Source organism: Phoxinus phoxinus (genome assembly GCF_949152265.1).
Source record: "Phoxinus phoxinus genome assembly, chromosome: 20".
NCBI lineage: Eukaryota > Metazoa > Chordata > Actinopteri > Cypriniformes > Leuciscidae > Phoxinus > Phoxinus phoxinus.
Window position 1 is genome coordinate 17,617,364 of NC_136895.1, and position 24,090 is coordinate 17,641,453.

Sequence of the window (24,090 nt, forward strand, 5' to 3'; positions counted from 1 at the left end):
GTCGGGCTCGGACATAAATATCTTTATGCCTGTCGGGCTTGGGTCGGGTTCGGTTACTGCTGTCTAAAATCTACTGCCTAAAATTTGGCCCGATCACCACATACACAGCTTTAGCCCAGCCTCTCGCTAGCTAGCGTCATGGCCAGTATTGGTTTAAGAGTATTTTATTTAGTGGAGAACTTTGCAGCAGTATTTTATTTCTTATTCTTTTTTTATTTTATATATTTTTTATTAATTATATTTTATTAAAAAGTGTGTTTAAAAAAGTGTAAACAAATTGTTAAAAAAAGTTTATAGTAAACAACCAGCAGTTTAATGTTGTGCATTTCTTTCCCTTACTGTACCGAAAATGAACCGAACCGTGACTTTAAAACCGAGGTACGTACCGAACCGTGATTTTTGCGTACCGTTACACCCCTAACAAATCGTAAACAAAGCAGCGCTTTGAACAAAGCGGCTCATAATATTATTAAAATATTCGTGCATTCAATGGCTCAGGTAAATGATTGAATGATTACCGTCTTGACTTCTTTGTTTGCTTTCATCACTTTCGCTTTTATTCTCATGCACTGACTCGTTCACTAAGCCAATCAGAGTTCTCTCTCTCACCGTTTGCCGACGCCGATTCAACATGCTGAAAAAAACTAAGCCGACTGATGCTCAAAAACTGCGGCTGACCGTCGGCTTGGTCTGTCCTGGTCTTTAGATGCCAGTTGTGGCTCCAAGCTGATTCTAAAAATGACAAGGAATTCCCATGGAGATATTATTGCCTTCTAAAACACTGTCCTTCTTTTAAAACTAAAAATATTACCATGTCGTTAGTATTCTGGGCTAGTCAGTCCTCTTGGCTGTTTATGGCCACCAGATGAGATTCGAGTGGCCCTGTCCTCCCTATTCACTGACCCAGAAACACAAAAGTCTTATAGTTCACCCAGTCCAAGCACATAGCTGCAGATTCTGTTATGCGTGCATATATAATGAGGGACAACAAGAAAGGCGGGGTGACCCTTGGCCTCATCGAACAGAAATGCTCATTGTTGTAGTGGACTCTTGTTGGCTAATGATTCTGAGCTGTATACACTGAATAGTGAAGAGACCTGCATTTTCTGAATCTGCGATCTTCAGTGCAGGGTTTATAAATGTATGGAACAGGCCATATATCTGCACTTTCTGAGATGTGCTGTAAGTGCATCCGGTATAGATTAGCTCTGGCCTTCAAACAGTTTGGAAACGTCAGTCACTGGATGCTAACAGGAAACAGCAGATTTGTTTTTACTGTGCAGTTATTAGTGCTTTTCCCAGAAGGCCGAAATCCCCCTTTGGTCTTCTTCAGAACACATACTTTCATACTTGTCATCAAGGGAAAACCTTTTACTCATTGACCATCATTGGTCTGTGAAACAATTTAAAATACTAAAGAAAGAATTACATTTTTCATTTGTGTTTATTAGTCAACACATCTATTGTTTTTCCCCTCTTTGTGGGCATTGGTTCAAATGCTCTTGCACAGTTTACTTCTTGAGAGATTAACCTTTTAACACTTATTTTTTTATTTATTCTCAAAAAAAAAGTAGGTTCTGAATTATAAAAAGTTAGTTTTTAATTAATTTCAGTTTTTCCTATTTAAAAATAAGTATTTATTAAATATATATAGCATTTATTCAGTGTTTAGTGTTTATCTTGAAGTGTGCAAAATGATTTCATTTTATTAAATGTTTGCTTATGAAAGGATGCTTTCTATATGTTATTTTCATCACTGAAAAGGCAAGGTACTTATTAATCACTTAGTCATCACAATTATTTTAAGTTTTTAAGATTTATAAAACCATAACTGCTCCTTGGGCTTGTCTACACTTGTAGGGAAGCAACTATTTACTGTATCTATCTTCCCTGTTATGTTTAATGTTCAGTGGCATCTAGGACCACCATTATTCTATATTTCAGTCAGTTTTGTTGTGCTTGTTGTATACCTGAAATTGTAACATGGATGGTACACTTCTTTATAGACCTAGTTAGGGCAGGATTTTGATATGTGGTAAAGTAAAAGCTTAAATTACTAAGACTCACGACACATCGGTCTACTGGTCCCTAAAACCATTCATTGAAGTATGAAATCCTGCGGTATGTTTAGTAGTCGTGCCTCTTATGGCACTTCTTCCACTCTGTTTGCCGTCCTGTTCATCTTGAAGGTTGATTGGGCCCTTGTTTCTCCACAAAGATGTGATTGTTAGCAGCAGTGTAGCTGCGCAAGGGAAGAAAAGAGCTTTGTCAGTGTGCCCCCCACTTGGCTGCCGTAGCCATGCCACTCGTGGAGACAAACAGTGTGCCATGGTTATGTAATGCTTAGCAATTGGTTAATTCAGAAAGTAAATAGTTGTGTTGTTTATGAGAGGGAAAGGGGTTCCTGATGGGAAACAATGAATGGGCCATACCAATCAATAAAGGAAGCTGTGTGTGTGAGACCTATGTTTGAGTACCAGAGGAAGAAACTACAAGAAGTTGTTGGATGAAAAGGTATGTGTAATTCTGAAAATAATAACACGTTGCACCTACTGCTATGAAGTGCTACAAAGTTCAACTGAAAGGATCTCTCTTCAGTTACATTTTACTTGTTCCAGGCTTAAATGGTTTTGGTTGTCTACTATTTTTAACTGTGAACCTGACCTTTGGCTGATCTATTCTGGATCATTGTGGCTAGAAAGTATGGTTTTGTTCCATCTTGAGTAAGCAAATGCTTGCAACATATCTTCACATTGATCTTGGTTGCAGAGTAGTTTCCCACATCAAGTCCTACATAGAAAGAAACTTGCATAATCAAGTATCCACCCAATGATGGAATGCACAACATGACCTGAAGTTGTCTTCAAGCAATATATTTTTAGAACGACATTTGAAGTAACTTGAAAATTCAGATGTTTTGGTGGCAGTGTAATCTCTATTTAAGGGTGTGGGTTTGTTGTTCAGGTTTGGAGACTGTGCTCTAGTGCCCAGGAGAGCTTCAGTCTTAGATTAATAATTTAGACCTTGATATCGCTCCCCCATTGTGTAAGAACAGTGAAGAACTGTTTTCCTAGTCTGCCCAAATATTTGGTAATTCTAAGAGAAAAGCAGTGGCAGTCTTGCAGAGGAAGTTAGCAAGTTCCACTCTGCCCTGTGCGGCAATATCTAGTAGTTTTAATTGTCAATTTGAACTGATCTCGCTCACTGTGTGTAGGCCCAACTAATCTAGATGAAGAATGCTTAAATAATATAGTCTTTTGGCTCTCATTGAGGAACTCCACCCAGTTCTCTACAAGGAAGGGTGGGTTTCCTGTTTCTTTTTTTTCTTCTTTTTTTACAGTTTCACCACTGCATATGTTTGCCAAATTTAAACTAAACTCATGTATTCCTTCCTCATTCGATCACTGTCACATTTCGTCATCAAGACCTTGCATAAAATCCTGTCATGTCCGTTTTTCTACCAGTGCTAGGATCGACTTAGGAAATCCAATCAGAGTTCCTCCCTTGGGCTTTCATTGCCCTGTTCTTTCTTCTTTCAGCTCTTGGTCCGCTAAGCTCTATCTGTCTTGCCAAGTTGCGGTGCATGCTGAAAGCTTTTAGACTTAATAAATCATATTTAAATCATGAAGTTACCCAGCCTTCTAAGTCTCAGAGGAACTTTGACCTGATATGATTACAGAGCCCACTGTCGTGGCGGTAAATCTGTATTTGCTAGAACAAATCATGTCCATGGTGGTGATTACGTAACGACACTAATGTGCTACTTCAAGTTTTGGCATCTGTACGCTTGTCCTGCTTTGCTCCTCTACAGTGCTTGCCCAGGACACACCCTGTGCTTAACAGCGCTGCTTATCCCAGCCTTTTAAACCCAGCCTAAGACCATAAAGATGCAGATTTATATGTGAATGCTGTGACCAACCCCCTGTCCAATACCTTCTTTGTTGAAGAAACTAATTACGGTTGATGCATTCCGTGAGATAGAATTGTTTGACTTGTCCCTTATAGGAACAGCTCTTGAGCCTGTATAATTGCTTGTTTAGCCAAAACTGTCCATCTAATTGTGTAGTCTATGGATTTAAGTTCTGGGCTGATAACGAAAGTTTCAGACCCCACAAGGGGCAAAACCAATGTGCCCTTGTGCAAGGCACTTGACCTTTTGGCTACTCTGTGGTGGGGACTTTCATTGTAATGTATTGCAAGTCACTTGCAATGTTTTGAAAGCATCTACTAAATTACTAATTTAAAAGTGGACAAAGATGGTTGTTTTTGAATGAGGTTTGTCTAATTCCTGGCATCCAGTTACGCAGGTGAGACATTACATAATCCTCAGGATGTTAGTCTATAATTGGTGCCAGTGAGCTGCTGTTTCTACAGCCAAATCAATTGGCTCAACATTTCTCTGTACTGTGGAAAGGAAGATGAATGAGCCTCTGGCTGGTGGGAAAGTCTCCAGCTGTTTTTGGATCCTGTTGTCGGGATATGGTGCATATTATTGTGTGAACAAAATACATTTTTCTTCAAAGCTCTGTTGGAAACTTGGTTTTCTTGTCTCCATTTTTTTATTTTATACTTTTTTATAACATAACATGACATTGTTTTCTTAGTGTTTTTGTCTTCATGTTTGAGTTGGTGGTGGTATAGCCTAGTGGTGGTTAAACTTCCTGGTATCCGGAAGCTGCCGGTTGAAAACCATCTCTGTTTTTCCTTGAGCAAGGTACTTATCTCTCAATATTCCCCTTTAGAAGAAAACTGGGGTTAAGTTATAATGGAAATCAGGACAATCACAATTAACAAGAAATTGTGCTTAAACCGATTTGGCTGATTGCGATTTATGAAATCGCAAAGGCTGCGATTACATTTTTTTATGCGCAGCTTTATATGTGCTGTTTAATTTCAATTAATCGTGCAGCCCTAATGGAAATGTTACTTTGAAAGCCATTCATGGCACCAACATTTAACCACAGTGTTTTGAAGAAATCAACCTACTAATGGCATATTATAGAGTCATTTTAATTCAATATTTTTTGGTTACCTTAAAGTAGTGGACCAATACACAAGATCTCATGCCCTCTTCTGGGAGTTCATGCATGTGTGATATGTGGTGAGGTACGTGTTGTATGTATGTGTGGGTGAATGGAGCATGATATTTTCCATTGAGGTACACTGGGAGACTAATGAAAGGATCCCAGCAGAACACTGACCCACTTTTTATGCAACCCAGCCTGCATCATAAACTGCAAATTAAGTGCATGCATAATGCAAAACTCAATTTAAGTAGGCACAAAGAGCCTGTTCCTTGACGTGCGTTAGGAAAGGGTTTGTGCTTTGGGTATTTTATTACAACCCTCTCTTCCCTTGACCCAATGACATTATTTTAGGTATACAAACAAACCTAAATTGGACTTCCTCATATATGTGATCAAAACAGGCTGGTTCATGACATTGATTTCGCCTTGACCCTGGAGATGTAACCCATCGTGTTGTTGGAGACCCACATGTACACTTTCAACTGCAAGGTTTTCTTTCTTTGAGAACACAGACGACAAAAGCCAGCACGGTCTCACATGTCGCTTTACCTTCTCTCCCACATCCAAACACAAAGGCCCTGACCCAGTTACTTGTATTCATGGGCAGGTTATGGTTTACTCTGGATGAAAGCTGCAGAGCCGAGAGATGCAGTTTAAAATCAATGTCTATGTTCCTGTTTCTTTGCACATAACATGACTTTATAGTCTTGTGGGTGTTTCTTTTTTTTGTTAGATTGTTTCTTGTTTGAATACACCCACGTAATTTTAACATGCTGCCTTTTTTTTATCTTCCAGGGATGCTTCATTTGGGAATTGCACATACAATCTGACGGTTCTTGACTCCTTGCAAGGCATTAGGAAGGTGAGATATACACAATAGTACTATGCAAATGTTTTAACCTCACCACTGAATATTTACCATACTATATGTAAAATTAAATAATATATTATTATTTCATAAAATATGATTAAATAATATATTAATAATCATTTCCAAATTTGTGCTTATTATTATTTAAAAAAAGGGATAAATGATAACTTCTTTAAGAACTAATGGAAATGTATCAGTCTGTATGATGATATTGCAGCTTCTATTGGCAGGAAACATTTGGCTTTTAAGTGTTTCAGCACTCAAGCATACACACAATCCGGGATTATACCCATAGATACTGATTGTCTACTTAATCCTTCTTGGATAGCCAGTGTAAGACTAGAAACCTGTCCATTAGGCAAAGAACATTTGTGTCCCGTGTTTTGAAAAAGTGCTTCAGGGATGTTATTTTGCTGATGGCTTATATAACACAACAGGTGTCTTCACTTTGAGCCACAGTGGCAATGAATCTCTCCTAAGCCCCCTTTTGTGCAGTCTTTTTCTCTGACTGTCTATCTGTTGGTATGAGAGTGGGTTAGCTAAACGCATGAATGATTTTACTTTTTACTTTTTTTTCAAATAGGCAGCCATTTTTTTTTTTTTTTTTGGTGTATCTCACTCAAGTCCATTTTGTTTTGTATTCACAACAGCAAAACATTAACTTAAATATTTACAAACCTAATTCAAACCACATCTATATTTGTTTTGTAATCCAGTTACAATCTGACTTTTGTACACTATCAGTCAGAAGTTTGGGTTTAATCAGATATTTAAAGAAATCAATTTTTTTTTTTTACATAAAGATGCATTAAATTGATCAAAAGCGACCGTAAATACTTTTGAAATCACTGTTTCCACAAATGTATTAAGCAGCACAACAGTTTTCAACATTTATAGTAATATTAAAAGTTTTTTAAATGCCATTATTCTGAGAGAGTTGATTCATCTTTTGCGTTTTCTTAAGATGGACTCGTCTTAAATTCTCTGCAAGTATTCTCTCTGTTATGTCATAGTTGAAAAAGAAACCAGATATTTGTAATTTTTTCTCGGTCCGAGCAGAAACCCAATATTCCTACTGTTGTCTGTAGGGATGCACCGAAATGAAAATTCTTGGCCGAAACCAAATCTAATGAAAAACTTGGCCAAAGGCCGAACACGTTTTTTCGCATTTTTCCCCATTTATTTTGACAATTTTTCCACCATTGCATAAATTAAGTAGTCAAAATGCGCAGTCATAATCATTACTTTTGCCAGTTCTTTGTGACCGCTTTTAGGTGCGTTATTGACACGTCGCCTTCTGGTTACATTAACGCGTCACCACTGCATCAGCACCAAAAACATGGGGACATTTTTAAACAATAATCGCACAACCTATTCGATAATGATTGTCCTTCTACAGGATTTAACACGGAGTAACAGCTCACTACCAGTTGCAAAAGATACTGTAACAGTCTGTCACAGGCAATTCTAGTTGCATTTTTCATCAATTCATTTCTTAAATTATCCTTTCATTATGCAAAAAAAAAATGTTTGGCCCGATGCCAAACTTACTTCCTGACCCCTGCTTTATTTCAAGGAGAAAATCCAACGCAACTTTGAGGGGACCAAGCCAGACATGATTATGCATTTCTGCTCAGCTAGCGACATTGGGCATCAACCACACAGCAAACGCTAATACTTTTTCATATACTGTCGACTTAGTATAACAATTCTATCTAATAACGTATTAGACAAGACTGTTAAACAGATGACTAAATGAAAAATTAGAAAAATTAATGAAGATGGAGAATAGGAGTTCTGTGTGCTTAGGCTCTGCCGTTCTAAGTGCCGTCAACAACAAGCATGGCTTACGTCACCAGTTCCTACTGGTGGTGTGAATGCAACCAGGAAAACGGCCCTAAGGAAAATTAGTTCTCGGGGAACCACCCTGATGTCTAGTTCCTTAAACTACGTTTTTAGAACTACCTAGTGTGAAAGCCCCTAATATTATACCATGCATATTTATACTTTTTTTTTAATTTAAAGAAACCAAACCAATGTATAGTTGACATTTGAGGCGTAATGCTATAGAAAAGCAATACGTTTTTCAGGAAGAGTGTTTTCAGCTTATTTTTTATTTTTATATAGAAATATGGAATGCAGTTGCTTCAAACAATGGTATAAAGCTATTCAAAACATTCAATGTAATTTAATAATAGCAAATAATTACAATTTCAAGGAAATAATTGACAAGTATTAGCAACTAGTAAGCCTATTAGAATGATTTCTGAAGGATCATGTGACACTGAAGGCTGGAGGAATGGCTGCTGATAATTCAGCTTTGCCATCACAGGAATAAATTATTTGAAAATTGCTAAATTGTCTGGAACTGTCTGAATATCCTCTTTTTCTTAAAACAGTGAACTGAGACATTTAAAAAACACCCCATAACCCTTATAATAAATATTATTCATGATTGCAGTTCGGAAAGGAAGCAATTCTAGGCTCTGTCTGAGCAAACACCATTGCATAATAAGAAGTTTCTATGACAATTCTTTACTCAAAGTTGTTAAACTGGCTTCTAGGTTAATGGCGCTCACGTGAGTTTGTCAGTCGCGTCTGTTTTGGGAGTATCTCAGCAACAGCCCAATACGTCTGCAGGTATCAATGTGTCTCCAGCTCGACGCGCCAGAAAGACTCGTTGAGCACAGACAGTGAATTCCTACATGCTTGCTATTCAAAAACATCCTTCACGCTCCTTCAACTCTCTGGAATGTCTTTTTGTTTAGCCTGCATCAGAAAAAATAGCAGCATCCTTCGAACGCAAACCCATCCCTCCATTGCTTATGTTGTTTATTCAAATCACACGCTCAAAGAATTGGTTTTAAGTGTAAATGGTTAATTTAGATTTTATAAAATGTTCAAATAAAATAATATAAATGAATATACGAAAATAATCGAATACTTAAATTCATCCCCCTTAAAGGAACACTCCGACTTTTTGGGACTTTAGCCTATTCACCTTATCCCCCAGAGTTAGATAAGTCCATACATACCTTTTTCATCTCCGTGCGTGCTATAAGTCTGTTTGACGCACCCACCGCTAGCCTAGCTTAGCACAAAGACTGGATGTAAATGGTTGCAGCTAGCATACTAATCCAAATAAGTGACAAAATAACGCAAACATTTTCATATTTTACATGTTGTGATTTGTATAGTCACAGAGTGTACAAAAAACAAAGTCACATGAGACAGACATATTTTAACCGTATAAATACTGGGAACTATATTCTCTGAAGGCGAAGCACTGCTACTTGGGCGGAGTGATAACCGCAGCACCTGAGACGTGCTCTGAACGAACTCTCTGCTCCTCACCACGACGCGTCTCAGGTGCTGCGGTTATCACTCCGCTCAAGTAGCAGTGCTTCGCCTTCAGAGAATATAGTTCCCAGTATTTATACGGTTAAAATATGTCTGTGTCTCATCTGACTTTGTTTTTTGTACACTCTGTGACTATACAAATCACATTCACAACATGTAAATAGGAAAATGTTTGCGTTATTTTGTCACTTATTTGGATTAGTATGCTAGCTGCAACCATTCACATCCAGTCTTTGTGCTAAGCTAGGCTAGCGGTGGGTGCGTCAAACAGACTTATAGCACGCACGGAGATGAAAAAGGTATGTATGGACTTATCTAACTCTGGGGGATAAGGTGAATAGGCTAAAGTCCCAAAAAGTCGGAGTGTTCCTTTAAAACGTTACGTTAAGACTACATGACAAGTTAAAATATAGAAACTGGACATGCAGACATTTGGGCCCTCATGGCATCTTGTGCTCTGCTGTTAAGATTGTAGTTGTTGCTTTGAGACAGATGAATGTGACACTTTTATCATTGCCTCCCCTCCAGCTCTAATTAACAGCCATGTTTTAACAGCTCCTTAATTGCATGAGTCACACGGCATCTGTGAGTGTGATAAACACTGAAGCCTGATAATGATCAAATCACCACTGCTTCCTCTCTCCAAGCTGCCAAAGGGGAGTTAATGCCCTATTTGTCGACATGAGAGCAGTTAATTTGTTTTTGTTAGTTGTTTGGGTTTATCTAATGGGTAAACATCTGGGCTGGTAACCGAAGTGTTTTAGGTTAAAACTCCGCTGAGAGCAATTTTCTCAAGTTAACACGAAATCCAAATTTACCATGTTTTTACTGGGTGGCAATTGTGCCTTTTATTTCTGTATTTCTTGTAATTGCTGCTTTATATTTCACATAGTGATTTCGTTACTCACGATTTCTGACTTTCTCTTGCAAATTTGCTTCTCATAATTGTGAATTAATCAAAGAAATTGCGACATTGTGAGATATAAAGACGCAATTACGTAAAACAAATTTGCAAGAGAAAAACTTGAGTAATTGAAATCACGTTGTGAGAAAGTCGTGATTACAGGAAATATAAAGTTATAATTATTTCTAGTAATACAATTACTGCATTGTTACTCACAATTAGCTCATTTTTCACTTATAATTGCAACTTCATATCTGATAATGTGACAATCTCACAATATCGCAATTTTTTAATATTAAGTTGCAATTGATTGGAAAAATGTGGCAATTGTGAGAATCAAAGTAATAATTGTGAGAAATGGTCGCAATTACACAAAATAATTATGACTTTTTTTCTATTTCTTGTAATTTCGACTTTATCTCACAATGTGATTTCGTAACTACCTATATTTTTTCTCTTGTAAATTTGTTTCTCGTAAATGTGACCTATATAATATCGCAATTTTTGGATAGTCAAGTTGTGAGATGGTCGCAATTGAGTAAAATGCTGTTAATTGTCAGAAACGTGAGCAAAAAGTCAAAATTGCAAGAACCATTTAACTTTTCTCGTAACTGTGACTCACAGTATCGTGATTTTTGGATTGTCACATTGTGAGATATGAAGTCACAGTTATGAGGAAAGTTGCAAATTGTCAAACAATGTGTCATTTGTGAGATGTCACATTGTAAAAAAAATGTCGCAATTACGTAAAACAATTACGACTTTCTTGCTTTAAATTCTATATGCAATATGCATCTTCACCGTCTTAAACATTTGGCCAATGTCACCAAAACATGTTAACCATCAGCCATGTTGGGCATTGTTTTAGGCTTCTGTTTGTAAGCTAACCAGGTTTTATTCTCAAGCTTTTAACCAAAGTGATTTCTAAGATGCTACTACAGCGACAATCCTCCCTGGAGCATCACAGGGTCAAGAGTCTTAATGAAGAGTCTTGTAGATTACCAGCCCACTACACTCCACCATTACCATTGCAAGGGTAAAATGAGGAAGTGGAGGTTTTGGTAGTGTTGGCAGTAATTAAGAGCAGCTCATCCACACCATCCATTGACACTGCAGAAGAGGATTTCTACTGTAAGCTGTTTGTCCAGTCAGCTGCAGAGGGGAGGAGGCCGGCTGGACTCATTCGATTAAACCTGACCAAGAACAGTTACGTAACCTCAGACTTAGAGCGAGACGGCTGGCTGTATCAGGTGCGCACACATCTGTCAGTGCACCCAGATGGAGTAAACGGACACGGCCGCCAGTTGTACGTCTGCACGTGTAGACTTCGCCGTGTCTCGTTTGTGTTAGAGAGATGCAACGTTTCATACCGGAACGCGCTCAACTGATTGGTCCATTAAAGTGATGCGACTTTGCCAGCTTGTGATAATCACTCACCCGCTGTGCCCTCACTCAGCTCTGATTAGGTTTTGATTGACAGGTTTAACCCTGCAGCTCAGGACAGCATGTCCCACGGTTGGATGGTTTCAGTGACTGTCTTTCAGTGGTCTGTTTTCATCCAGCTTCTAAAAGGTGGACTAAATATTACATTTATCCACAACCCACACATGCCACTTTTTTTATGGTGATATCTTGGTCATGTGACCACCCAAATCTGACTCTTCTATTGTAAATCCACACAACATAATGGGGCGGGGGGACAAATTGTTGGTGCGTATTTCTTGCTCATCTGTGACCAGGACAGCAAGTCTTTGCTTTCGTCTGATGCTGCATTTATATAGCAGTATAAAGTCCAGTACTACTGCTGTATTAGTTATTAATAAAGTGAATAAGAGAGAGGAAAAAAACGTTGTGCACCTTTTAACCAGTTTTCTGGTAGCCAACTGTGAGAAATGCTGTGGACTCCAACAGCAGCAGAAACCGGACACTCCATTAGACGCGGCCCTCATGGCTCACTGCCAGGGCTTATCGACTCTTGTGCCTTTTTCCTTAATGTCTTCCCGCGCAGCTCTTCATTGAGTACCAGACAGGCCGCTTTAGCCCCATTACACCGACTAATTGGTTAAACATAGTCAGACGGAATGGAAGTGTGCTCGTTTAGGGTGGGGGGGGGGGGATTATTTGAGACTTTCAGGGGAAATTCACCTTACAAACACAAATTTTTGCAATTCGATTTGATTAACATATGACTAATGTTTATAATTAACTTTGTTTTTCAGGCCCTTCAGCACGGATTCTTGAACTTCGAGGCGTTCGACGTGAATGAGTATGAGCATTATGAGGTAATGATGCCCCTCTTCGCCCCCTCAATATGAAATGCGTCATGCTCACGCTCATTAGGCGGACCAGCAGGCAATGTTTTTTACCCAGAATTACTTTCATTGCTCCTCAAGCCGGTTACATAATCATGTTTATTCCATTGGGGCCCAAAAGACATTTTAACGTAATGAAAGTCTCGGCTCGATCAATTTGATCTAAATCGCACACAACATGATTATATGTCGCCTACCTGTGTTTATAATCCGCTACAAGGTTGTTGTACATCTCAGTTGTTTAGACAATCACTGGAACAATTCCCGTCAAATGAGCATTTGATTGATTTGTCCTTTTGTATTATGTAAATTTTCTGGCTTGTTAATCCGTTACCCGCTGTGCCCTCCTATTTGAAGGGGTTACAATAGTCTTGTTTATCCCTGCGTTTTAGTACAGCACAACTTGCCATTTATAAAAGATACTCGATTGGCTGTTTATACAAACTTCCCTGATTCATTTCTTTGTTTTGATCTGGTTCCCTTTGTCTTCATTCATTTCCCATCCCTTGATTCACTTCGCGTCCTTCCAGCGTGTCGAGAATGGAGATCTGAACTGGATCGTCCCGGGCAAACTTCTTGCTTTCAGCGGTCCACATCCGAAGAGTAAAATAGAGAACGGTAAGGCTGCTTGCCATGTTTTAGCCATATATTGTATTCATTTAAGCACTTTCTCTTACATGTTTGATGTAATTTACTTATGTGACAGTAGAGGGTGCCCTTGTTTTACAAGTCATAGAATCACACACGTATAGGTAGAGATTTCAACATAATAGATACATGACTGTTTTTGAAAGCAGATTGCTCAGTTAGGGCTTATAGGTATTTTAAATCCTAAATCCAAAGTATTAAACTTTGGCATGCAATTTATGCTTTATTTAATTTTACAAAACATAATTTATTAAATACTATAATTGATTACTTACTAAATTAATTACATTTTTTTAATATATATATATATATATATATATATATATATATATATATATATATATATATATATATATATATGTGTATGTAAGGGTAATATATTGTTAAAATCTAATAAATAATAATATATAAATGTTGGTGTGTAAGGTTAATATGTATATAATATGTAAAATGTATGGTTGCATATTATATATGATAAAAGTAGTTTTTAACAGTTTTTTTATTTGTAATAAATCTCTGTATAAATTAGTTGGATTCATTTATACAATATACAATTTATACACTGTCTATTTCTATTAAATATAAATAAATGTTTATGCTTTATTTTCAATTTATTTAAATCTGGATGATGTACGTGTATGTCTATATATATATATATGTAATTAATTAAAAAATAAATATATATATATATATATATATATATATATATATATATATATAATGAATTAATATATGAAGGATAAGTAAATTAAATTTTATAGAAATAAACATTTTTTAAATAATATATAATAATGTAATGGTATAATATTAATATATATTAATATATAAATATGTAATTGTATTAATATATACTTGTACTATATTTTCCATATTTAGATAAAATAATATGTGAAATATATGTAATGTTATATGTGTGTAAATATATCTTAATTTTATAATTTTATTTAACATGCATGTATAATACTAGAAATTATGAATGGATGGACTTCCTCTTCTCTTGTGTGGCAGGTTATCCTCTACATGCCCCCGAGGCTTATTTCCCATATTTCCGCAAGCACAACGTCACCACCATAGTGCGCCTCAACAAGAAGATCTATGAATCCAAGCGCTTCACAGATGCTGGTTTCGACCATTACGACCTGTTCTTCGTGGACGGAAGCACACCCGGTGACGTCATCACCCGCCGCTTCCTGCACATTTGTGAGAGCACGGATGGAGCGGTGGCCGTGCACTGCAAGGGTGAGACGCCACTTAAATCAAAGACCGCACAGCATCACCTCATTGACCTACTAGCAAGACAATTTTTGTCAATATGTTAATGATCTTTGTATGTTGCATGAAACATTTAAATGCTGTGTTATTGATCCGACTCAATGAAGAAGGTTTTTTTTGGAGTTTATGGTCTCACAGGAACTAAAAGGGAAATTAAATGTTAACAAGCATTAGCCTAAAAATCAATATTATGGTAAAGTGGCCTTGGAAGTGCATCAATAAGACCATTCAACACCTGTGACCTTTTTCCTACCAATCACAGCGGGTTTAGGCCGGACGGGGACTCTGATTGGCTGCTACCTAATGAAGCACTACCGCTTCACTGCTGCTGAAGCCATCGCTTGGATCCGCGTCTGCAGACCCGGCTCTATTATTGGACCCCAGCAGCATTACCTAGAAGAGTAAGTCCCAAAACTACCCACAATGCACCACTTTTGGCCTCATAACTTTTTTCCCTCCTTTTTATAGTGCCCTACGTTTACATAATGTCGATGAGTGCTCTAACTTTGGCTCAAAGTCGTGTATTTCAAGAGCGCACTCCTTTCCTAAGCAGTTAAGGAAGGTCAGCAGATGTTCCAGATCTAGCTGAATCCAGCTTTCGTCTATCAATGAGGCCTTTCGTGCGTTGTAAAACCAGACCATGGTTCGGTTGTCATGTCTGAGTTAAAACAGAGCACTGACCATGTGCAGGTCAGTTAAACGTAATCGCTCAAATGTTTTGTTGGGCTTAGACAAGGCTGTGGGCCGCAGCGCGAGAGAATGCCCACCGCAGGATAGATGAACGTTATCTTCAGGCATATTTTCCACCTTAGAACACTGTGAGAGGTTTGAGATTCCCCTTCCTGTGTGGTATCTGTTATCGGGCATTGGAATTGAGTAAACGGTTCAATCTGAGACCAGATTTTTTTTTCATACGGCTGAATTGTTTGTGCAAAACAAGACATTGAATGCGAACTGTTCACTTTGTACCTGTACAGGAAGCAGGCGAGTCTCTGGACTCATGGAGATATTCACCGCTCCAAGCAGCGGCAGTATGAGGACAGATCCGTGCCTCACCTTATCTCTAGTATAGACAACCTCTCCATCAGCACCTCCATCTTTAAATCCCACAGCTTGGACCGTATGGAGGTAAGGCCTAATGGGACATTTTAAAAAATATATAAATTAGGGATGCACAATATATCAGTACCATATAGTTTATATATTAGAGATTTTTAATTTACCACATCATTCAATATAAAACTCTTTAATTCTTCATGCCAATTTCTTCTTTTTACATTTAGATGATAAATGTACAGAACGAAAGCAGTAATGATGATGTTCTAATGCCTAAATTCACTTGTAGAATTTCAAATTATTTTAGTTTTTAGTGTTTTAAATTTTACGTTTGTGCTTACATTTGTTCAAGTAAGCGAAAAATCGAATTACTTAAAAAAAAAAAAAAAAAAAATATATATATATATATATATATATATATATATATATATATATATATAGAATTGTTTTCTTTGTAGTATTTATATATATATTAGTAATTTAATTCAGTATTTTAATGTTTTGCAAAGGGGGCCTTTATAGTGGAATTTATTTAGACAAATATAATACAGAATATTAATATCAGCTATTTAATGATTATCAGCCATAACATGAAAATATTATACTAATATATTACTATTGGTAGAGTATAAGGTTAGAGAGGGTTATAACCACTATCGAGGAGAAAATGTACAAATATAATGTAATTTTTTACAAATATTTATCACCTTAGTGATATTGGCCTGAATTTTAATATATGTATTTTACTACTTAAAATTAATTTTTTTATATATATATTTTTTAAACGTATTTAAATAAATACTTGTTTGAAGAAAATCACTGAAATACTGCAAATGCGTAGTATAAATCAGATTTTCGACCTTTAACTCAACTCAAGCATCACCTCTTTGGAATTATGTCAGCTGTTTAGATGTTCTCTAACTCTCGACAGAATGATTACACTGAGAACGATCTCGGTATGACGCAAGGAGACAAACTGCGTGCCTTAAAGGGTCGACGTCAGCCGAGGTCTGCAACTGCTGGAGCCATAAGGTAAGATCCCATTTCTTTGGTTTTTGAAGGAAAAAAAACTAATCTTTAGTTGGTTGAGCTATAGTGCAACCTGCAATAGCGCCACATGTGGCAACACTGAGAATGCAACTTATTTTGACTCAAATTGCGTTTTGTGATGCAGTAGTCTATTTTGGGCCTGAATCTCAACCTAGACATAAAAAGCAAAGCAAAGCTGGTCTAAGACTAATATCACATCATCTATTCAGATGTCCATATAATGAGCCACATTACATAAATGGCACTCATTCCTTCCCATTCATGAATGAAGTCTTTTATCACGACTCTTTCAACTTCCATTAGCTTTTAGCTCAGTGAAGAGATAAATGACGCCAGGCCATAGTTAGTGTTCCAGTCCACTCTAAAATGCAAGACTGAGCTAAAATTAATACAAAAGAACACAGATTGGTAAGAGCACTGATGCATCGGGCACAGAGCTAGTTGGCATAGTAACATGGCATTCCTGTTGTCTTGGAGAGATGTTTTTTCCTGTACCTTTGGATTGGCTGACCATTGAGAAAAATTATGCTTTCTGCTTTTACATCCCTTATTCCCAAGTTTGAAATGGAATTCTAGCACACTTATATATACATGTATGCATATATATATGTATGTATGTATGTATGTATGTATGCATATATATATATATATATATATATATATATAATGTTTGTGATTTAGAAACCAATAGGGGTGCAACGGATCATCATTGATCCGTGATCCGTTCGGATCAATATCTTCGGTTCGGCACACAAGTGATCCGCGGGTTGATTTGTGAAAAAAAAAAAGTTGCGCGCATGTTCAGTCCACACACAGCGCGGTCATGGCGAGCGGAGGAACGGAGGAGCTTGAATGCCCCGCGTCATTTAAATCCCCTGTATGGCAGCATTTTGGCTTCCCTGTCAAATATAATGATGAAGGAAAGAGGTTAGTGGATAAAACCGTGACGGTGTGTAGGAACTGTGGCACAAGAAAGCCATATGACAGTGGAAACACATCAAGCATGGCCACGCATTTGAAGCGACATCACGCCGGTGTTTCACTGACGGGAGTGAAAACGAAGGCTGCACAACAACCGCTTATCACCGCGGCATTAAAGCAGCCCCTTGTTGCACAATCAGACCGGGCTAAAGCCATCACAAACGCTATCGGTGTGTTTATAGCTGCAGATATGAGGCCATATTCGGTTGTGTAAAACGAGGGCTTTAAACACATGCTGAAAGTGCTTGAGCCGCGTTACAACATCCCGTCGCGCACCCACTATTATGCCTTGCCTTGTGCACTTTAAGTTGATTTTATATATTTTAATTTAATAATTCAAGTGTTAATAAACAAAAAGACAAAACTTATGTTTATTTGTCTTGTCTTTTTTTTTTTTTTTTTTTTTGATCCGAAAAATGATCCGATCCGTGACTCTGATCCGAGAAACGATCCGAACCGTGAGTTTTTCGATCCGTTGCACCCCTAGAAACCAATGCCAACACAGGAGAATACATCAATATATTTCTACATATGTGAACATCGCGATTTCAAAATAATGATGTCTTGATGTCCACAAATTCTTCAAGAAATTACAGTGGCTGTAGAAATGGGTTAATATTAAAGATCTGGTATGGAGGCTTGTCGACTTTTTATCTAAAAAAAATGTTTTTCCCTCAATTGCGTGATTTATAAACTCTCAATTGCTAGTTATAAAGTTTACAACTTAGAATTCAGACTTTTTTTTCTCATAATTGCGAGGAAAGAATTAAACTAAATATTACCTCAGAAACATTTCTGTATATAAATAATTTTTAAAAGGCAGTTGCGGTTTGATTGATTGGATTTGTAATACTATAAATTGAAGATAGTTGAGTGCATTGCATTGTGGGATCTAGTATTTCACACAGTGTGCTCTGCTTGTGTACTGCACAGTTTAGCAAATGTAGATAATTTGGGCATTGAATATCATTTATATTATGTTTCACTTGAAACTCAATTATTACATGAAGCTCTATTTTGTGGGTTTTCAAAAGCAGTTTGTTACATAACCAAGCAGTGTGTACTTGAACCCAGTGTCATCTCAATGTTCTTTCAACAGGCTCGAAGACATGAAGATGCACACTAGGTCTCCATCTCAGCCTCTCAGGTAACTTTTCATTCCAAACTTCCTTTTCGTTTTCTTTAAAGGTCATAAGAGAGGTCATTTACATATACAACTCTTAAAGGTACAGTAGCACAACCACCTGTTTAAAGCTTTTAAATGGTTTTGTGACCTGTTTTTGGTCCATTAAACCGTTTATAAAAAAAAAAAAAGAGTAAAATTCTGAAACTATAATGGCCCTCTGAAATGCTATGTGTAAAGCTGTTGCCTCAGTACAATAGATATTTTACCTCAGACCTCTCCAAGTTTACAAAAATAGCCCAAGGAATAAACACAGCCTATTTACGGTTGGCTTTCTACGTACTTCACCCTCTAAAAGACAAATTATACCCCGGCGTATCTTAATTTCCAACTCCTCCTTGCGCACAACGCTAACAAAGCAAGATCTTGAAGTACCGCTCGATAAGAACAGGACTCTTCATCCTCGTGTGCTTGATGTCGTCAATAATTTGAACAGGCCCCGTTTTAGCACGTTTAACCCAGATGTAAATTAAACACCCCTTCAAGAGCAAATGCGCAGTCCTTAATTAATTTCCCAGGAAGAGCGGCGAGTTGAAGAGGCCTCTTGGACATAACTGGCCCTCCTACACTTCCTGTCGCAGCTCCTTCTCACAAGGATGATGGATGAGCTTTTGGCAAATTTGTTTGTTTTGCATTTAGCTGATAGAGACCAAGATGGAGATAGGGAAAGAGCTGAGAGCCAAGTTTCATTTTTACCATTTTGGTACAGATTCGGTTGTAGCGGAGTAGTATATTAGGTGTTAAATATTTTGTGTATAAAATTTAGTTTTTATTCCATATTTAGATTTGTATTTGTTTTAAATATTTTAATACATGCATATATATATATATATATATGTGTGGGTGTGTAATAAAAACATTAGAAATAAAATGAAATATTATATTTTTTAACAAACCCCTAACCAAGAGTTTTGAACAGAAAATGCCACACACTGACCCATATTTAAACAAATTTATTCATAAGTTATGTAAATTAACTAATAACGTAAGCATAATTAATTTTGTAAAATTCAAAAAGTATATCAATGGAGATTTAAAAAAAAGCTTTCTCCTGGGAAAATATAATAAAAAAATTCAAACAGCAAACTGAAAGATTTTATTAAAAGACAACTGTTATTGTTATTATTGGTATTATTATTGCTGTTATTTTTATTTGTTTATAATTTTCTTTGTAGAGATAATATTGTTCAATTATTGTTTACAATAAGAATATTTGAAATAGTATTGTTATTATCAGTATTTGCTACAGTTATTATCAGTATTTGACATGGCCCTAACCCTCACAAATTAATTTAAATGGGTATCAAATTTTTTACAGATATAATAAGATGAATATGATATGTGAAAAATGTCCTTTTCATGGAGTTTCTAAAATGTTAGCACATAATATATTGAAGTGTTTGATGCATTAAAAAAAAAAAATAATAATTAATTCTTAATGAAGCAGTTTGTTAGTATCACGTATTGCATTTTTCTTCTAAAAACATTACTTTTTGATACAAACTCTTCTCACTGATGAGATTAAACTGTGAGTCAAACAGGAGTTTTTGGAGTGGGTGAAAAAGGAGGAGAAGCTGTGTGGGAGATTGTGAACAGTGGTAGAGAAAAAGAACACTTTAGAATGAAGACCAGAAGGAAAAAAAAGTGTAAAACGGTGTTTTTTACAGAATCTAGCGGAAGCAATGACTCTGTTAAGTTTCTTCGTAACCGTTAATTTCCTAGCAGAAGTGTTTGGCAAGAACATAACGGATCTTAGAAATGTACTTATAAATAGTCAGTATGGCATTTTTCATGAAGCCAGGGTGGATTTTGGAGATTAGATAGTCGAATTCCCAGTAGCAGCCTAGACTACTGTATCTTGTTTATTTAGTGGTCTTTTATATACCGGTAATTGCAGACCTGCTTTTTGCCTTCTTTTTAAAGACCCTTTCACACAGAGATTCCGGAAAACACACGGATAATGCAGGGATGCAAACAGCGAGCTTTTCGGCGCCTCCCGCTTTTTTCACGTCAGTTTGGGTGACTTGTGTGAATCGTGCAGATCCGAAGAGTTTTTTTTTTAAGGAGGGGAGGGGGTGTCTGATTATAATAGAGAACCTAAGTCCCTCCCCTTCCGGTCGACCACCATGGGACCTTATTTCGGAAAAATATTGTATGGTAGTCAATGGCGAGAGACAACAAATATTTTGATCTCGTTTGAATTGTGCCCTGAATTACACATGATGTTTGTCAATTTAAAAGATACATTTTAAAGTCAAGAAAGTCGCAGTTTGATGTAAAACTGTTGAGGTATAAGACTGTGAAAATACGTAATTACAAAGACTACGAACCCAAAAGGCGCACATGTGATGTCATACCTTTTCTCTCAATGAATGAAGCTACTTTAATGAAGCTATCGTCTGTCATTTTTTTCTATAGTCTTACGTTATAATCGTAACGTTACGCCGTCATGCCTGAGTGTGTACCAGACTGCACACATACGAGCAACGGTGACGTACATAGTGCGAGACGAGAGATGTAGTTCATTGAGCGATTTTCACATAAAACTAAATGTTACTCTTCTGTTTTATGACAAACTGCCATTTTCTTGACTTTCATAATTATATTTTAAATTGACAAACATCATATGTGTAATTCAGGGCACAGTTCATACGGAATAAAAAGATAAGTTGTCTCTAGCCATTGACTACCATACATTTTTTTGTACACGCAAACGTGTTGGAAGCGTTTCCAGGTAAAATAGAGTAGGAAAATATTTTATATGTAATTTTGACACAAATACATATTAATAAATTACATTTTGATGTTTGAAACACTCTCGGTTTTGACATAAATGCAGATATGATTGTAATAAAACATTAAATAATAATAATTATCGATTTTTAAATATTGCACCTGTCAACTGTATCTGCTATTTGCTGTTTGATTTTGGTTCATTCACACTGCGCATCACAAGTGATTTTCCGGTATCTGTGAGTGCGTTCACACACATCCCGGTAAGATCCCGTAAAGACACGTGACGTCAGGATGAGACGTGTAACGTACGCGTCGAAAACATGTACACTACGCATCGCGTACCGTTCCACAAAGCTGGCGAAGGATCTCCGCATCAGCGCGCATAGTAAGGAGCTCCTGGTCTCTGCTTCGTTCCAGTTTGCAGACATTTTTTCGTTCTTTCTTTGTTGATGACGAACACAAACTTTCTAGAGTCGTGCGATGGCACGTGCGTCATCACTACGACACACCCCTTACGGCATTGATCCTGGCTTTTGTTCCGGGACTGATCCCGACAACTAGGCCCCAACCTGGGATCAATGCCGGCATCAATCCCGGAACGTGTTTACGTTCACACAGAAGGCACTCTGGCAATTTCGCTGCAATTTCACGGGATCAACGCGCTGTGTGAAAGGGGCTTAAGAGAATCCACCCTGAAAAGTGTGTGTGTGTGTTTTAATAAATATAATTTAATTTATATATACACAAAATATTGATTTACTCCTGTAGAGTTTGCAATACGGTGTTAACATCTAAGTGTTAAGATTTTTACGTGATTTCAGCTGATTTCATGCCTGTGTTTGTGTGTGTTTTATAGCCGAGTGAAACCCACAGCCACTGTCCAGGGTTCCATCTCCCCCCTAAAATCCTCCAAAGTCCCACCACCCTCCTCCGTCTCCGCCTCTGCCAAGCGCATTGGCCGCTCTTCATCTTCATCAACCAACCTCAAGAGGTGAGCCTGACCTCCCTTCTAATCAGCTTTCCTCCAATCTTCTCTACACTCTCCATATCTTTCTTCTGTCTTCTTATTCTCTCACTTGTCCACCAACTCTTTTGTGTAACTTCTTCCTCCTCTTTTATTTCTCTCCTGTCTCTTCTCTCCTCCCAGCTCCCTGGTGGCCTTCTTTCCTCTCTGTGACTACCCTATGCTCTGAAACGGAGAGCCGTAAACGCAAGGAATCAAGTTGGTTGCTCCGTGCTGTTGGTGCACTGGTTTCAAGCGACTCGTTCCCTGCCGTTTATGTAATCAAATAGCCAGAGCCATATCACCTACCTACTACTGTTTCACTCTCTCCAAACTTGCACTTGTCGAGTCATATTGATGTATTTTGGACCAAGTGCATACCCACTACTTTCCAGTACTGTTCAGACCATCTTGAAAAGCACTTTCTAACCCTCTCCAGGCTAGGGCTGGGTGATATTTTATAGATAAAAAAAAATATCGAACATTCTCCGAAATTTGACTGTTCTCCAGTAATGTTAATAAAACGCTTGTTTAAAGTTGTCTGGTCCTTCTCAAAATGTAAGCGTTATTTACTCCCCATTTATAATCCCACCCCCGTTTTGGTTGTATAAATATATCTTACGTTTTTTTTTTAAAGTAACTACCTACTTTTAAACTTTTGAAAAACTTTTAAAGTCACTTAGCAAATCGTTCTGAGAAACGTTTTGTTAGCTGTGAATTTATATAGAGAATTTTAAATAAAATTTAAGTTGCATTCGTCATAATTGACTTAAAGGATGCCGTTTCATAATTTTTCTTTTAAATGCCTAAAAATAATAAACGTGCCCACATTCATTTTCACTTAAAATTAAACTTAAAAATTCGCTTATAATTCTGCGAACATCGAGTGATGACACAAACGTATGATTGAATCAAAATTTTGATTTACATAAGTAGCAGAAACGGCATTACATTTGGCAAGTTAAATTCATTTAAGTTTAAAGAGACTTTACCGTAGTCAATTTTGAATACGTTGCCCAGCCCTATTCCAGACTGAGAGTAAATAGTCTCAGCCAATCTACATGCAATTCCTCATCCCTTTGTCAGAAGATTTTCCATGATCTCCGTGTCCTGCAGTATAGATATGGGTACGAGTGTGTCCTCCCTGTCCTCCACCCTTCATGTCTGTTTCCCCTCCATCCCATCCTCCAGCACCAGGTTAGCCAGCTCTTTGGGTAACCTGTACGAACCAAATGGCGAAGCAAATGGCTCTGGGAAACCACCTTCCCCTTCCTCGTTCACTTCCCACACCGTCCGCACGGGCTACAGCAGCCCGATCGCCCCACACAATTACCACTACGAGGTCAACAACAACAACAATCAGTATAACACCACCAGCACCCCGAACACCAACGGGGTGAGCCCGAGCAGCGGGGCAAAAAGTGTGACCTACAACCTCAACCACACCGGCCTGAGCGGACCTTCCGCCAATGGAAGGTTGGGGGCCAGTGAACAGGGGCACCACAGAAGCCCCGCGACAGGGCTGAGCGGGCTCTCTGCACGCTACCTCAGCCGGTCCATTCCCGTAAGTGATCTCTCCTCCCAAGATACACACCCAGCAGCAGCATTTTATACAATTTACCATGGTAACCGTTGGTTTCTGCTAAGATGCCATAGTTACAAGTAGTTCACAAATATGGCTTTTCTT

At 37.6% G+C, this 24,090-nt stretch overlaps 1 protein-coding gene across 8 annotated transcripts in view; it reads left to right on the plus strand.

Moving 5' to 3' along the window:
- The window catches only part of cdc14ab (cell division cycle 14Ab), a 45,434-nt gene that overhangs the window by 14,662 nt on the left and 6,682 nt on the right, over positions 1–24,090 (plus strand). For 3 of the 8 annotated variants that reach the window (XR_013795492.1, XR_013795493.1, XR_013795494.1), the window contains 10 exons: positions 5,823–5,889; positions 12,382–12,444; positions 13,005–13,092; positions 14,131–14,361; positions 14,657–14,795; positions 15,372–15,522; positions 16,382–16,482; positions 18,581–18,628; positions 22,257–22,391; positions 22,548–23,967. Coding sequence is in view for 5 of the 8 variants with exons in the window: in XM_079593879.1 (XP_079450005.1) it covers positions 5,823–5,889; positions 12,382–12,444; positions 13,005–13,092; positions 14,131–14,361; positions 14,657–14,795; positions 15,372–15,522; positions 16,382–16,482; positions 18,581–18,628; positions 22,257–22,391; positions 23,595–23,967 (1,396 nt within the window). In the remaining 3 variants the exon portion in view is untranslated. The remainder of the gene's footprint in view (positions 1–5,822; positions 5,890–12,381; positions 12,445–13,004; positions 13,093–14,130; positions 14,362–14,656; positions 14,796–15,371; positions 15,523–16,381; positions 16,483–18,580; positions 18,629–22,256; positions 22,392–22,547; positions 23,968–24,090) is intronic. The other 5 variants (XM_079593879.1, XM_079593880.1, XM_079593878.1 and 2 more) reach the window with 2 other exon arrangements.